General features: G+C 41.0%; 2 protein-coding genes across 2 annotated transcripts in view; both read left to right on the forward strand.

The window, feature by feature from the left end:
* Nucleotides 1-5,658, forward strand: part of prtga (protogenin homolog a (Gallus gallus)) — a 40,446-nt gene extending 34,788 nt beyond the window's left edge. Inside the window, exons 13-20 of the mRNA XM_038969141.1 lie at nucleotides 96-282; nucleotides 2,027-2,154; nucleotides 2,768-2,938; nucleotides 3,994-4,170; nucleotides 4,468-4,591; nucleotides 4,722-4,863; nucleotides 4,994-5,107; nucleotides 5,248-5,658. Of these exons, the coding sequence (XP_038825069.1) occupies nucleotides 96-282; nucleotides 2,027-2,154; nucleotides 2,768-2,938; nucleotides 3,994-4,170; nucleotides 4,468-4,591; nucleotides 4,722-4,863; nucleotides 4,994-5,107; nucleotides 5,248-5,658 (1,454 nt within the window). The remainder of the gene's footprint in view (nucleotides 1-95; nucleotides 283-2,026; nucleotides 2,155-2,767; nucleotides 2,939-3,993; nucleotides 4,171-4,467; nucleotides 4,592-4,721; nucleotides 4,864-4,993; nucleotides 5,108-5,247) is intronic.
* Nucleotides 5,659-10,693: 5,035 nt separating this feature from the next.
* LOC120025313 (pygopus homolog 1-like) lies at nucleotides 10,694-15,755 on the forward strand. The gene is made up of 3 exons (XM_038969807.1): nucleotides 10,694-10,835; nucleotides 12,500-12,585; nucleotides 12,842-15,755. The coding sequence occupies exons 1-3, from the start codon at nucleotides 10,787-10,789 to the stop codon at nucleotides 14,042-14,044; spliced, it is 1,338 nt and encodes a 445-aa protein (XP_038825735.1). The 5' UTR covers nucleotides 10,694-10,786; the 3' UTR covers nucleotides 14,045-15,755.
* Nucleotides 15,756-15,758: the final 3 nt, after the last annotated feature.

A 15,758-nucleotide genomic window follows, 5' to 3' on the forward strand; every position in this document is an offset into this window, starting at 1 on the left:
TGTCTATAATGATAGATGATAGTTATTATAATGATAGTTATCAATCCTTTGACACATGAGTACCTCTAGCATTATTTTTTTTCTGTGTATATCAGCGGTCCGTGATCGTATGGTGCCCCCTCCACCACCCCCTCACCACGTGTATGCCAAGGCCAACAGCTCGTCTGCCGTGTTCCTCCACTGGGGGCGTCCAGCATTCACCTCCAGCCAGATCGTCAACTACACCATCCGCTGTAACCCTGTGGGCCTTCAGAACGCCTCCCTGGTACTCTACCTGCAGACGTGAGTGTCCTATATAATACCTTCCTCTTCATACTCCATGCACATAGTCATTTAACTGGATAGAGGGTGCTTACTATGGTCATAGAACTCAGGGTAGCACTTAGTACGGATTTAAGAATTTGCAGGTCAATTGCCAAAGTATTGGATCTGATTAATAATCTCCATATACAGTATACAGTTGAAGTCGGAAGTTTACATACACTTAGGTTGGAGTCATTAAAACTCGTTTTTCAACCACTCCACAAATTTGTTGTTAATTAACAAAGTATAGTTTTGGCAAGTTGGTTAGGACATCTACTTTGTGCATGACACAAGTAATTTTCCCAACAATTGTTTGCAGACAGATTATTTCACTTATAATTCACTGTATCACAATTCCAGTGGGTCAGAAGTTTACATACACTAAGTTGACTGTGCCTTTAAACAGCTTTGAAAAATCCAGAAAAGGATGTCATGGCTTTAGAAGCTTCTGATAGGCTAATTGACATAATTTGAGTCAATTGGAGCTGTACCTGTGGATGTATTTCTAGGCCTACCTTCAAACTCAGTGCCTCTTTGCTTGACATCATGGGAAAATCAAAAGAAATCAGCCAAGACCTCAGAAAAAATATTGTAGACCTCCACAAGTCTGGTTCATCCTTGGGAGAAATTTCCAAATGCCTGAAGGTACCACATTCATCTGTTCAAACAATAGTATGCAAATATAAACACCATGGGACCACGCAGCCGTCATACCGCTCAGGAAGGAGACGCGTTCTGTTTCCTAGAGATGAACGTACTTTGGTGCAAAAAGTGCAAATCAATCCGAGAACAACAACAAAGGACCTTGTGAAGATGCTGGAGGAAACGGGTACAAAAGTATCTATATCCACAGTAAAACGAGTCCTATATCGACATAACCTGAAAGGCCGCTCAGCAAGGAAGAAGCCACGGCTCCAAAACTGCCATAAAGCCAGACTACGGTTTGCAACTGCACATGGGGACAAAGATCGTACTTTTTGGAGAAATGTCCTCTGGTCTGATGAAACAAAACAGCATCATGTTGTGGGGGTGCTTTGCTACAGGAGGAACTGGTGCACTTTACAAAATAGATGGCATCATGAGGTAGGAAAATTCTGTGGATATATTGAAGCAACATCTCAAGACATCAGTCAGGAAGTTAAAGCTTGGTCACAAATGGGTCTATTAAATAAACAATGACCCCATGCATACTTCCAAAGTTGTGGCAAAATGGCTTAAGGACAACAAAGTCAAGGTATTGGAGTGGCCATCACAAAGCCCTGACCTCAATCCTATAGAGAATTTGTGGGCAGAACTGTAAAAGCGTGTGTGAGCAAGGAGGCCTCAGTTACACCAACTCTGTCAGGAGGAATGGGCCAAAATTCAGCCAACTTATTGCGGGATGCTTGTGGAAGGCTACCTGAAACATTTGACCCAAGTTACACAATTTAAAGGCAATGCTACCAAATACTAATTGAGTGTATGTAAACTTCTGACCCACTGGGAATGTGATGAAAGAAATAAAAGCTGAAATAAATCACTCTCTCTACTATTATTCTGACATTTCACATTCTTAAAATAAATTGGTGATCCTAACTGACCTAAGACAGGGACTTTTTACTAGGATTAAATGTCAGGCATTGTGAAAACTGAGTTCAAATGTATTTGGCTAAGGTGTATGTAAACTTCCGACTTCAACTGTATGTTCTAAATCCATTTTTATCACTGTGGTTCTCCTCTACAGTGCTGAGAAGAACATTCTGGTCCCGGACTTAGAGCCCAACACCAGGTATGAGTTTGCTGTCCGCCTGCACCTTGACCAACTGTCCAGCCCCTGGAGCCCTGTGGTCTACCAGAGCACTCTGCCTGAAGGTGAGCACCAACATGAGTTCATACAACCGCACATGCTGTATAGATGAATAGAATATACTCTCAACCTTTTTGGGCTCCGATGGTATTTCCTAGCCTACTGAAATAGAATACTTACTGGAATCATTGTGCCGGTCTTAAGTCTGCTTATCTCCCCAGGACTCTCGTAGTCACGTATCCATAAGGCTCTGCGTTCTGCAAACAAATCACAACTAGAGCGCAGCCACTTGACAGATCCTTGCCAATGAGCTCTCATTTCCCCTCTAATGGTGTTTTGCTCATGAAAGGATGAGAAAGACACAGGAGCAAATTCATTGAACTGCACAGTAGTCTATATGCTCACTCTCACTGCATTATTACACATCTACACATCTCTAGGGAAAGGGATCATAAGCAAGGGCCATAGCTTGTGAGATGTAGTTGTCCTTTTGAGTGACATCAAAGAACCTTCTCTGATTAAAATGTCGCTATGCTCTAGGCCCTGGTTCAGACTTACATTTTCAGTATTCCTCAACTCATTACCAGTTATGAAGAGCAAATATAATTTTTTTATGACAGTTGTACATCTTCATCAGCGATTTAGCCTCGGGTAAAACTGGCATTTTTTCTTCCTCAGCTCCTACTCTGCCACCGTCAGGTGTGAAAGTGACTCTGATCGAGGACGACACAGCGCTGGTGTCATGGAAACTTCCAGATGAGCCCAACTTGGCGGTGACACGTTATACCATCCTCTACGCTTCCAGGAAGGCCTGGGTAGCTGGAGAGTGGAAGGTGCTGCAGAGGGAAGGTGAGCCAAAGAGAGAGAAAGAGAGAATGTGAGAAAGAGAGAGAGAGATGAGCTGCAGGCTAAACTGGGCTGCAGAGACAAAGAGCCCTGCCCCAGCTCCACACCATACAGGCCATTGAAAATGAACTAATTTCATCCTCCAGTCCATTTCTGTATTTGTTACTAGTCCTTGTGATCTCTGGTTGTTCTTAGATAACCCCCTCCTGTTGTCTTACCAATCAAAGGATGGATTATATACTTTGAGCTTTGATTTAGCACTGGGGGGGTGTGATCTGTCTTTGTGGCTTTAGGTCCAATATTCTCATTCTTCTCAAGATTATAATCATTCAACCTGAAACACACTGGTCAAGAGAGCTTTAGTCACTATGGACTACTACCATATAGTTAATGTGGCCATAGCAACACACACACATATGTTTTGTGTACCCAAAGGCCTGACGCGTGGCAGTAAGTAATACTGGCCAGCTGCGAGAGTGTCCAGCTCCTGGGTAAAGAACACAGATTCTGGGTAGCATAGGCGTAATTGAGAGCAGATGACTCCAGGAAATGTGAGGCATCTGATCTTTCCTTCTAAGTCACAGGTGAGGGGGTCAAAAGTGAGGCTGTTCACAAAGCCATCCTGCCTTGCCCCAGCCCCCCACCACTGGAAATCAACCCTGTCACCTCAACCGTTACTGCTGGGACCTCAGTGGAGCTGGTGGTACGGGGGGGGGGTTAGAGCCCTCTGATCCCTGACCCTCCGTCCTTTGCCTGACAATCTGGTCACAAATATCCCCCAATATGCCTCAGGTTATGTGTTTTTTTCCCACTGAATTGTAAACCCTTGTTCTTCATGAGTCAGTTGAAAATGGGAGAGGCGCAGAAACAAAATCAGGCCTGACATATTTCCTCCAGTTCATATTTTTTTAGATGAATTTGAACAGCTATATTTATTACCACGTGGCAAATGACAACACCACAGTGTGTTGAAACAATATTCACATATCCATTTCCTTTTATTGCTGAGGCTCAAATTGGTTGACATAGGTCACTAATCACTTATTTCTTGGTGATAGGGAGCATCACCATGGCTCTACTGGAGAACCTACAGCCAGGGAACATCTACCTGGTCAAGGTGTCTGCGTCCAACGATATGGGAGACGGGCCGTTTTCACACACCGTAGAACTGGCTGTGCAGAACGATGGCTCCACCTCCGGTCACAACCCCAGGCGCTCCCATGGCTCAGCTACAGGTTAGTGACTAATGTGGTGCATACTTGGTCTTTCGTTCATTGACTTTCATGACAGGATTCCTCTTGTTATCGTCACTTGCCCTACTAGATGTAATATACATTCAATAGCTTGGCCTGCAGCCTTGGTCTCCTGCTAAATTATTTACACTGTAATACATCTCTGTGAATGTCAGGGGAGGTGATTGCCAGTTGTATTGATTTTGATACACAGTGTGGAGATGTAGTACCCAAACAGAGCCTAGATAGGAGTGCATGTCTCCAGTGGCTGTCTCATCACTTGTGACAACTGTCTTGCAGTGTTCTCTGGTGGCTTCTACCACCTGGACCAGAAGTCGATGACCGGGATCATCGTGGGGGTTTGCATTGCACTGATCTGCATCATCATCTGTGCCTTCATCCTTGTCTGCAGAGGCAAAAACAGGTAACCATTTTAACAGATTCAGTGTGATTTTGTTGTAAGTTGATATGACATTACTTTTCTGACTGCCACGTTGGTTTGGATAGAACCTCTTCTGTTATTTCTATATTAATATTGTATGATTGTTTGACAGGAAATCTTCTGCTACTAAAGCCATCATGCAGGAGGCTGGTCAGGTCCCCTCTGCTTCGGTCCACCTGGGCTCTGAGGGCCAGGCTGAGAATGCTGATGTCATGGTGCCAATGATGAGAGCAGACCACTTCATTGATGCCAAGGTAAGGGGATATGGCTCTGTAACGCCCTTCCTTTCCTCTAACATTTCCTCTTGCATTATGTCTCCAAAGCACATGGAAAATAACCAATGTAGACAGATTCAGAGCACTGCAAATTTAATTTAATTTTCAGGGTGGAACAAATCTGATCATCAATAGCCTCGGACCAGTTTATCCAATCACTGAGAAGAAAAATAAGTGGTTTTCCTTCAGAAATCAGAAAAAACTGAATGCTAAGAAAAGCCAGGTAAGAAAGATAAAACAAAAGTGTTCAAGTAACATAACATTACTTAAATAGAACATAATATGAGGTGAGACCAGCAGCTATTCCTCCTTTTATCCATATGAATTCCCTTCGTTCACCCTTTCTTACTTACTCAGATCCAGAGGAAGAGCCATGGAATCTGCTCGTACCAGCCAGGAGTAACAGTGCTGTGCTACGAGGATGAGTCTCTGTCGTCACCCAACCAGCCCACCTCCCTGCAGGTCCTGTTTGGACCACCTGGTGACACAGAGGGCTCCTCCAACAGCGAAGGCAGCCACGAGACAGGCGACTCGGGCCGTTACTCTCACGACGACATAGAGATGACCAACCTGTCCTCTGGGCCCAGCAGCCGCCCTGCGTCTCTGAAAGAGGAGGAGAGTGGGGGGTCAGGCTGCAGTCCTGCCCAGGAGAGTGAGGGTGAGCTGGGGGAGCAGTCTCACCTCGACCTGGAGATTGGAGATTCCATGGAGAAACCATGCAACCATCACCACGATCAGGCCCCAGACAATTCCCAGCCTGCACTTTCTCTCTAGCAGTCTGTGTGACCTCCCATCAATCCCTCAACCCTAAACTCACTCCACTGTTCTAAAAGACAATGAGCAGTTATCAAAAAATCCAGGTCTTTGGAAGAACTGGGCTCTGGTTTGGGTTCTGGTGATTTCTATCAAAGAATCTTCTTCTAGTGAATGTGTACTCATTTTATTTTTATTCTAAATGTTTATATGTGTTTGAAAGAAAAATCTCACCCACCATGAATGTTTCAAGAGATTGTCAAAAATGTGAAATGTGACTGTTACATTTCTGACATTATTTAAGAGTTTATCACTGGAGCAAAGTGTAGAGTGAGCCCTTCTTTTGCTGATGATCTACCTCAGTTTACCTCTCGGTAAACTCCAACTATATATTTAATAATAACGACTTATACCTGAGTTATGGAAGGAGTCTCTTCCTTTATGGAACAACTAATACGTCCTGATGGCAATTTGTTTTTGCTAGGTCAGACTAGTCCCGTATTCATTTTCCTCCTTGTTTGTAATGAAGTACGGGATTGTAAGGGTACTGCAGATCTCACTTAAAGCTTTGTCATTTTATTTTTATCACAGGTTAATTGGACTATTTCTCAGGTTACTTGGCTATGGTAGATTAAGGGCCAGTACAATTTACTACATAAGTTGCTGAAACTCAATAATAAGCCAGTATGACACTTTTCAGGTTATCCATAGTAATAATGGTTAAGAATGAATGTGCAGTTGCCCTTGCAATTCCTGTTTTATACTACCTCTTTTTAAGCATTATTTTGTTGTGTTATTATTCTCCTGAACTCAGGGAACTAGGTTTAGTACATTTGAAAAGCCATGTGTAATGTTCCATGGTTGACTGACAGGGTATCTTCTTAGTGCTGAGCTGCTCATTGTAGAGGGTAGTTGCCATAGATCTGTATTGAATGTATCTCTAGAACATTGTCAGTTACGGTTCAGAGCCTTGTGATGCCCTACTCACAGGTGGAAAAACCTGTTTGAATTCAGTTGGAATTATGTGTCTGTGGTATGGCAGGCTATCTTTTTGGTTATTTTGGGAAAGAACATGCCAAAAATGCTTGTGTCGACGCGTTTCAACACAGCAGACCTTAAAAACTTTATAAATGGCCTTAATGGGGAAAGAGACCCTCAGATGTCGGAGACAAACAGAAAGGCTCCTATACCAAAGTCCGATCCATCTGAGGTCCAACTCTTTTACACATGGGGATGGGAGAAGTGTGAAGAATGATTGTTGAAAACTAAAAGCGTTAAATCAGTGCGATGGAAGTGAATGGAATGAACACCAAGAAAGCATTTTATCTCTAAAGATATCTATATTTTTGTCTACGTTTATGTACTACTGAGTACAGATTCGAGTTACTTTTTTGTTCTTTAAGTAGTTGATACTTTACCATAGAGTAGAAAAATAAGTTTAGCACTTGTCAGATTAGTTTGATTTGTTGATCACAGCCAATGTGCAGCGGTGACTGATGCTATCATACAAAGTAATTGTTTGCTCCCTCTGTTTGTTTTTGATCTCTCAGTGGGTCACTGGGAAAATAACAATGAGGTTTTTCTCATGTATTAGACCAAAAATCGAACGCAGATCAGCTGAGATGCTGCTTCCAAGACAAAGCCTTGCACATGTGTGCCCCCGTTCTGTGACCAACTGAGTTGAGATGCGGGTTCTCTCAAAGTGCCCCCAGGATTTTGGGCCCTTGTTAATGGTTCAAATGACAATAATAATCAATGTCATGCACACTAACCAAATCATCCTATTATTGGTTTTCTTTAGAGCTTTACTGTTGCAACTAGATGTGTACATTGTAGGGGGAAATTATATGCAGAGCTAAATACAGTATATTATATTGATTCTCATCCTACATTGCAACAGTATTTTCAATCAACGGATTTCTAACTAATAGGATGACAGTTTGCATGAAGTGTGACACAATCAGTTTTACTTTCTTTTGAATGGCAAACAATGTATACCAAAGAATTCAGTTCACTGTTGCGCATTGGCAAAAGATCCATTTAGACGCATATCTTTGCATGATATTTTCTCATTTTATATGGTTCCAAAAGCTTTATCTCCATTTAGGTTTTGATTACTACTTAATAAATTAGTGTCTATTAGACCACAAACCAAGATGAAAGTTGTACACCGTTAGTGCTTTTAAATGTGCATTGTTATTTGTCATTGAAGCAAAAAAATACAGATTTTTCTACATTCTTTTTAACTTTTTCTCACTAGACGAGAAATATATATTATTGTTATTTCTATGGGGTTTCGTATACCCCAGTTTTGAGAAAGTACCAACTGAATTTAGTTTTTTCCTAGATGCCTAAAATGTATTAATCTTTGATATGAATGTGAATACCCCTTTAAACTGTTGTAGATGAGCATTAGTCTGAAAACCTGTGTTAAAATGTCAAGTTCATATTGTATATGGAATATTTTAGTTGTTTTTGCTTTTTATTTACATGTGTAATCCTCTGCATTGTTATAATGCCCGGTGACTGCAATCCAACTCTCTGATAACTACAAACTGGAATAGACAAGTTATTATTGAGCAGTAGCAGTATTGTTTTTGTCTTTTCAATTGTGATAAAGAGTAACCATAGGGTTCTCATTCTTATATATGTTTTCAGAATCAGAATGTTCGAGAGGGTTCTGCATTCTCGTATTGGTTGTGAAAGTCCGATAAGTGATATACCGTCTTCTACCTCAGGTTCCTCTTCCAGCTTTTGATAGAGATGTGATGGATGCTATAGTCAGAGGGGTCAGTGTTATGCAAGAGATGGAAGATCAAGTGATGCAGATCCAGTCCTGTGTCTCTTAAATTTCAAAAGTTGTGTTCTTTTTTTTTTTTACATGTGAATATAAAGGGATAAAGTGGAGGACTTGGTGTGAATCATAATTATCTGGTGCTCTGAGTCCTCTTTACTTCTGCAGTCACGTTTTTCTGTAAAGGCTGTGCTGCTGGCTTTAGCTGCAATGGTGGAACGCTGTGGGTCATTTACAGTTAAACTCAGGGGAACCCACAGCTGCTCCACAGTTGTAGTGAGAGTAGCTTTGGGACACAACATTGGGAGTCCGTGTAACCAATACACAGACTCACGTTGTTGTTTCAAAGTTATAGTAAGAGCAGGCACAGGCCTTGAAATTGAATGTACCTTTTGTCATTATTTTGTGTTAATGTTTTGTTTTCCTTTTTTCTGTTTGCTCTTTGATCACACACCAACAGCTTTTCAACAAGATATTCAGGCAAGCCTTGGTCCTTACTACAACTTTCTTCGTGACGGAAATGTTATAGCCTACTTGTCCAATTAAAGTTACAAATCATTTAAACAATAAATTATTCTCAGAAAGACTGATTCTGAGTTTAAATAAAAATAAACAATGTGAACTTTCTTGCACGTATTGGTATGTCTGTCCTCATTGTTACTCTAATACAGTTTAATAGTTTTATAATGATACTCTAATACTTGTTTGTATCAGTAGTTGTTATAACAACCTTCTTTGTAACTCACACATTTGCCATAGTTGATCACACAATGCATATTGCCATGAATTTTTGTTTGCTATTAATTCTTGAAGGTGAACTTAGTGGTCTCCATTGTATCAGTGTGTGGGGCATGGAAGGGACACATCAGGCTTACCTGGAGGGTCCATGTATGATTAGTTATTTTTGTTATTGTAGCCAATACAGTAAGTTAAAATAAGCCTTTTTATTGATATCGGTATAGCTCATCAACATCCTTTCCTGCTGACTGAAAGGCAGACTCTATTCAATTGTGAACACGGCTTTTGCTACAACAAATTGACCTACATCTCTAAATGTATACAGGTGTAGGATCTTAATTTGATCAGCCTGTTGTTGCAGGAAATGTCCTGAACAGCAGAAAATGCAAACTTGCAATGTATTCAAGGTTTAAAAAGGCTTCTAAAGTTTGTAATTTCTACATTAAGATGTCAGACTTGATTTGCCCTAACAAAAAAGGTATCAACCCTTACAATACTGTCAGTTAATTATAATCAATTATTGTGAGAAAATAAGTTGACTTTCTGTTTTTCACTCTCCATTTTCACTCGGAAATCAAAATAACAAAACGTACACGGACCCTGGAGTGCACTTGTAAGGTCATGTCCTTTGGTCCATTTTGTGACAATGGTTGTCTTCCCCACCGGACATTTGGGGCCAAAGATTGAAGACTTCCTCTTGTAGTCAGTTAAAGGCCCCTCTGGCATTATCTTCAGTTATTACAGTCCATTCAATCATTGGTCTTCCCTTATCTGAAAAAGCAGCAATTAATTACTGTTAATGGATGAGAAAAGTCAATACATGGATTGTTTAACCCCAGGTGTATGACAGTAGAGCCTCTGTTTGGAGAGATATGCAACCTACCAAAAAAATTGTGTCCATAGATGGCTGTGAAAAAGAAACCAAAAAATCTATAGTGTAGCCTATACAACAACTTTATTATTTTAATTTAGCTTAGCATTTAGCATTTAGCTTTTTGTAAATACTGTAGCCTATTCCTACAGTAAAAACAACTTTTGAAGTGTGTACAGAAGTTAGGCCTATTAGGCTGCAATTCATCATGACTAAGGAGATAACACTTCAGAAAATGAATAGCGCAAAACTCATCCAAAGAGAGTGGTAAGTATGTAATAAACCTCAAATAAACAGTTAGACAGACCGATATTGCCACTAAATATCCAGACTGGACTTATTAGCTTCCGCCCCAGTCGAATCATTACATCAGCGGTTCATCACAGTACACCGACACTTCTGACGAAGCGGCAGTGCAGACACATTCAACATGCCAATGTGGAGGGGTCTGTGCTGTCACACAAAGGTTCCGTTTGTCAAAATCTAATATTAACCGTGCTTTACAAGTTCCAGTCATGTGCCACGTGGAGAAATAAGTGACAATGATACAATGTTAACAATAATTTCCCTGTGTGACACAAGATATCATGAAGTTAAATTTGTCTGCTCCTCCCAAACTTTGCAAGCGATTGCAGCTTTCCTCGTCACACAGATAGTTGTGATTGCTCCTGGGGGGAGAGAGCGGTCGGGTACTGTTACCTTTTCAGCACAATTATGCACGTTTAAGTCATGTAAGAAGCTCTGTAATGTCAAAAGAACAGGATAAAGATACCTTCTCGCTCAAAAGAACCCGAGGTAATGCGCGTTTTCGATATTTTTCCCTTCCTGCGCGTGGTATGTTGCTGTCTGTGGGGGCACGATACGCTGCACACAAGTCTCGACCATAATTACGACGTTGAAGGAGCTTATCGGCCTACCTCAAGGCCTTTGAAGTGTTGAATGAAACTCAAAATACATAGACAGCGCTGGCTCTTTCAGTTGAAAAAAATATCGTAAACTATCCAAATCTAATTTACCTTGCTGACGTGGAAAGTTCAACAAAACTTTCACTGTCGGAATGTGTTCGCAAATTTGGAACTGCCACGAAGTTTTTTTTTTTTTATGTAGCCAGCTGACGTTTTCTTATTGCGGTGAACGATATATGAAGTGCATTTAGTTAACCGACTGTCTGTTTTACCTCTGTGGGACAAATTATGTTGCATAAACTGTAGGCCCTATTTATTTATAACAACAAAATATAGGCTACAGAAATTGAAAACATTGATGATCATTCAACACATGCGCCAGTAGTCTACTGTAGGCTATCATACAAGAGCTAGCCTACTGTTTTGCAATTTATTTATTTTTTATAACAATTACACAAACTAGCCCACCAAAGGAGAAGATTTGGGTGGTTTTAATAGCATTGAAAAACTGTTACATGTTTGACATATTTACAGAACTGTGTGTATAGGCTAATAGATAAGAGGCCAGGATGACCCCCCAGACCCAGTAGATAATAGATACCAGGCCAGTATGGCCCCAGACCCAGTAGATAATATAATAGATACCAGGCCAGTATGATCCCCAGACCCAGTAGATAATAGATACCAGACCAGTATGACCCCCAGACCCAATATATAATAGATACCAGGCCAGTATGACCCCCAGACCCAATAGATAACAGATACCAGGTCAGTATGACCCCCCCAGACCCAGTAGATACCAGGCCAGTATGACCCCCCACCCGACCTAGTAGATAATAGATACCAGCCATTGTAGTGGCATAACAATCCAACACTTCTTTGTGATTGAGCCTTTAATGTACCTTTGCATCCTTGAGGAGCCTTTAGGAGGATGTTGGTTATCGACCGTGTATGAAGACTGGGAGGCTGTCAGGAGCTCTATAGACCAGGGTTAGGCCCCAAATGGCATCCTATTGCCTATTTAGTGCACTACTTTAAAGGGGTTAGGTACAGAGTTCTACTGTATTGATCTATTGTGGTAATATACCCTGGAGAGGAGAGGAGGGGAGGCTACTGCTGAGTACTGGTAATTTGATTCTGGTTACCAAGTATACTGACTATACCATACTTAGGTTACATGAGTTTACAGCTTGCCGCATATCATAGGGGCAACTTGGACAACGTGATAGGGGCAGCAAGCTGACAAACATTTTAGATTCTTCTCAATGGAGAAGTTTGGACCATTGAAATTTGGTTAAACTACAAGAAAACAGTGTGCAGCCAGCCTTTCTTATAATTTAGTCCTGACACTGCGTGCACATGTACTTCACGAAGGTGTAGGCAATAAGCCATTCATGAGAAAATTAAACAAGTTCTGTGTTGTTCAACATATTGGCATGCCACAAGTAAGTTTTCTATACAATGTCTGTCAGAGTGAAAAGTGTGCCTTGTAGTTTAATGGGAAACCTGCATTTTATGTGGCTGTATAACGTTTTGTGTGGTTTTCTTTCTCAGGTAGAGATGGTGGGCTTGATGATCTAGGAGGGCCGGGTGTTCTGCTGGATAGCCCAGACAAGAAAAAGTGCAAGTCGAACGCACAGGTAAAATACCAGCACAATAGTCTGACTTTCTGAGATTCCCTTTCTTTGTATAGGTCAAAAATCTTGTGGTTTCCAATATTGACCAAACTCATTCAGTCAAACAATGTTATATCAAGACAAAACTAATATGCTGCTCAATTATTCATCAAACTTTTGAGAAGTTCTCTGAATGGCTGTTGATAGTAAAGTGTTTGATGCTGCTTGCATAGTTCTGTATCAACTACCTTTATCATTGCCTTTTCATGTGTGTCCCCAGGCTCCTTTCTTCGCTCCCCTATCTGAGTATGCTCCACCACCAAACCGAAGTGCCGACCACCTAGTGGCTGCCAATCCTTTTGATGACAACTACAACGCACCATCTTTCAAGCCTCTGTCCTCTGGGAACTCATATTTTGGCCACCCGCACTACCCTGGCTGCAGTGGCTATGGCCCACCCAGGATGGACCACCTTATGCCCAATAGGATGCCCTCTTCTTACAGGGGTCCCTACCAGATACGAAACCAGCTCCACCCTTTTGCCCAGACTCAAATGGGCATGGGGTTCAATCGACCCCCCGGCTTTAACTATGGTTACCATGAAAATCCCAATTATGGTAACCATCCACCATTAAGCAACAACAACAGTATCATGCCACTTCCACCCAATCAATCTTTCAGACCAGGTCCCCGTGACAACTTAAATCAGGTGCATCTGCATAATGTGACCCAACGCACTTCTCCTGACATGGGCCCGAGCTTTAGATCAGCGGTCATCCCAATTGGGAATCCACCTCCCCGACCCGGCATGGACTCTAGTCCCGGTTTTACTCGGCAGCAGCAAAACAACAGCTTTACCCAGTCTAATACACCCACACCTAAACAGGACATGAGTGAGGTGGTGTCAAGCAAAAGTACATCCCAGAATACATCTCCACGGAAACGAAGCCATGGCTCAGAGGAGATCATGGGTCAGAAAAACTCTGTCGACCTGAAATCAAAGAATAGAGGCGCCCTGGTCTGTCAGGGTGCAAGTCAGCCTAACACCACAGAGAAAATCAACGGCATCATCCACCCCAATAATGATTCTCTGAAAAAGTCCCCACAGTCAGGCAGGCACATGGAGGCAGCCCCCCTGGAGCGGAGTAGAAGCAATGGAGGTGGTGGTGTGGCCATCAATAAGACACTGATGCATCCCAACAGGCCTAGCCACTCCTCCATGGAGCCTGTGTTTCCATGTGGAGTATGCCTAAATGAAGTGAATGATGACCAGGAAGCTATCCTGTGTGAGGCCTCATGTCAAAAATGGTTTCACAGGGTTTGTACTGGAATGACTGAGACAGCTTATAACCTGTTGACAGCAGAGGTGTTGGCAGTGTGGGGCTGTGACATCTGCATGGAGGAGAAAGGGGCACAGCTCCATAGAACAAAGGAGCTAACAGGGCAGCCAGCAGGGCAGCAGCCAACAGTTAACAGCGAGTGATATGAATATGAGCCATCAGTAACATTATTAATCTTATGCTGGTTATACTATTTTCTTTGGTATACTTCCTTTGTTGGTGATTTTTCCTTACGTTTTTACGTAGGGTTTACGAAGGGTTAAATTTGTACCATTTTGTTGTTTTATTTGACATTTGGTATAATTTGGATAGCAGTGTCTGTCCTGTGCTTAGACCGATGCAAGAGCTAGACTGAAGTCCTGTTTAATGTCATATGTATTCCCTATTTTTGGGCAGGTACCATTGGCCATATTGACCACAATAATGTCATTCTCTTAACAAGGTCCTTACTGTTTCGCTCAACTTTCCTGGCCTATGGTTTATATAAGTTATTATAACATCAGTATGAGTAAGCTATCCGGAAAGGTTAACTGATTGACGGATGCAAACGTATTCAACGTTTTAATCAGATATTTTTTTCAACTACTGTTATAGTTTGACAGATTTTGAGCAGTATGGTTATCAACATTTTGGGAAACAGTCACAGCTGGAGTGGTGTTCCAAAGCCAAACACCTGGACTGTATGCTATACAACCAGGATTGGATCTGCTAATTTTTTTTAGAAATGATTCGATACATGTGGGTCGTTCCACCAATTCGATGCCTTTTGAGGTGTATAACTTGGTGAGAAAAAAAAACGTTTGAAAGTAACAGGGTTGAAGATGTCATCTTAAATCACCCATAAATCCCCTCGTGACAAGGGAAATGGAAGTTGTGTGTGCAACAGGGAGGGGCAATTGAATGCAAGCTTAAGAAAAAAGTATAAATGTTTAAAAAAAATTGCCTGTTTAATCTATCTATGGGTAACAGGGTTGACGTGTTATGCTCCCACCACAGAACACCAGAAAATGGCCAAAAAGAGTAGAACCAGCTCACCTGATTTTACTATTAGATATTCAATGTTTCTTTTCCTTTTTTTTTAAAGGAATCGTTTCACAATGTTAAAACAAAAGTTCAGTTCACGTAACAGGGTTGACCTTAAAATGAGGGCCAGGTTTTTTTTACCTTAAAATTATTCACCAATCACATTAAATAATCTTCATAAAATGACTTTGTCAAAGCAAAAAAAAAAAAAAAAAAAACTAGGGCTTTACAATGATGGTTTAAACTTGGATAAATCTTAGTGGGTTAAAATCTTCCTGGAAGTCAGAGTGCACGGAGGAACATGTCAAAATGCAGAATTTTGGCACTTTAGCAAGTCTTCATTTATATTAAAAAATCTGATTTGTTGAATTCTCCATGTGGTCTATATTAAAAGGGCACATATTTGAATATAACAGGCTTTTAAAATTCAATATTGGTGCACAATTTCTACGTAAAATACCAAAGGGACGCAAAAGGCACTCATTTTGTGGAACGATCCATGTGTGTTTTTTAAAAACTGTTGATATTGAATGTATTTAGAGCCTTAATGAAGTTACTTTGTAAAACATTATACAGATTAAGCTCATTTAAATGAACCTATTATATAAAAGACATGTAATGCTCTAAAAATGTTTTTAGTATGTGTGCAGTTTGCTTTGCTCTAAATGTATTATTTTTGCGCAAACATGATACATTTAAATCAACATTTCTTTATATTTTGTTTTCATTTTGGAAAGGTAAAATAATATGATAATTAGTACTAAAGAGACATGCTTACTGCATAAAGGGAAAATAACCTTGGTTCAAAATAAACTTCTTTGTCAAATTATAGTT

Source organism: Salvelinus namaycush, chromosome 30, assembly GCF_016432855.1.
Source record: "Salvelinus namaycush isolate Seneca chromosome 30, SaNama_1.0, whole genome shotgun sequence".
Lineage (NCBI taxonomy): Eukaryota > Metazoa > Chordata > Actinopteri > Salmoniformes > Salmonidae > Salvelinus > Salvelinus namaycush.

Bases quoted from the DNA above. Each gene is read 5' to 3' on its own strand.
- LOC120025313 (XM_038969807.1), top strand. From the start codon at position 10,787: ATGTCAAAAGAACAGGATAAAGATACCTTCTCGCTCAAAAGAACCCGA. The intron at 10,836-12,499 runs GTAATGCGCGTT...TTTCTTTCTCAG, and splicing joins CTCGCTCAAAAGAACCCGAG to GTAGAGATGGTGGGCTTGAT. The intron at 12,586-12,841 runs GTAAAATACCAG...GTGTGTCCCCAG, and splicing joins AGTGCAAGTCGAACGCACAG to GCTCCTTTCTTCGCTCCCCT.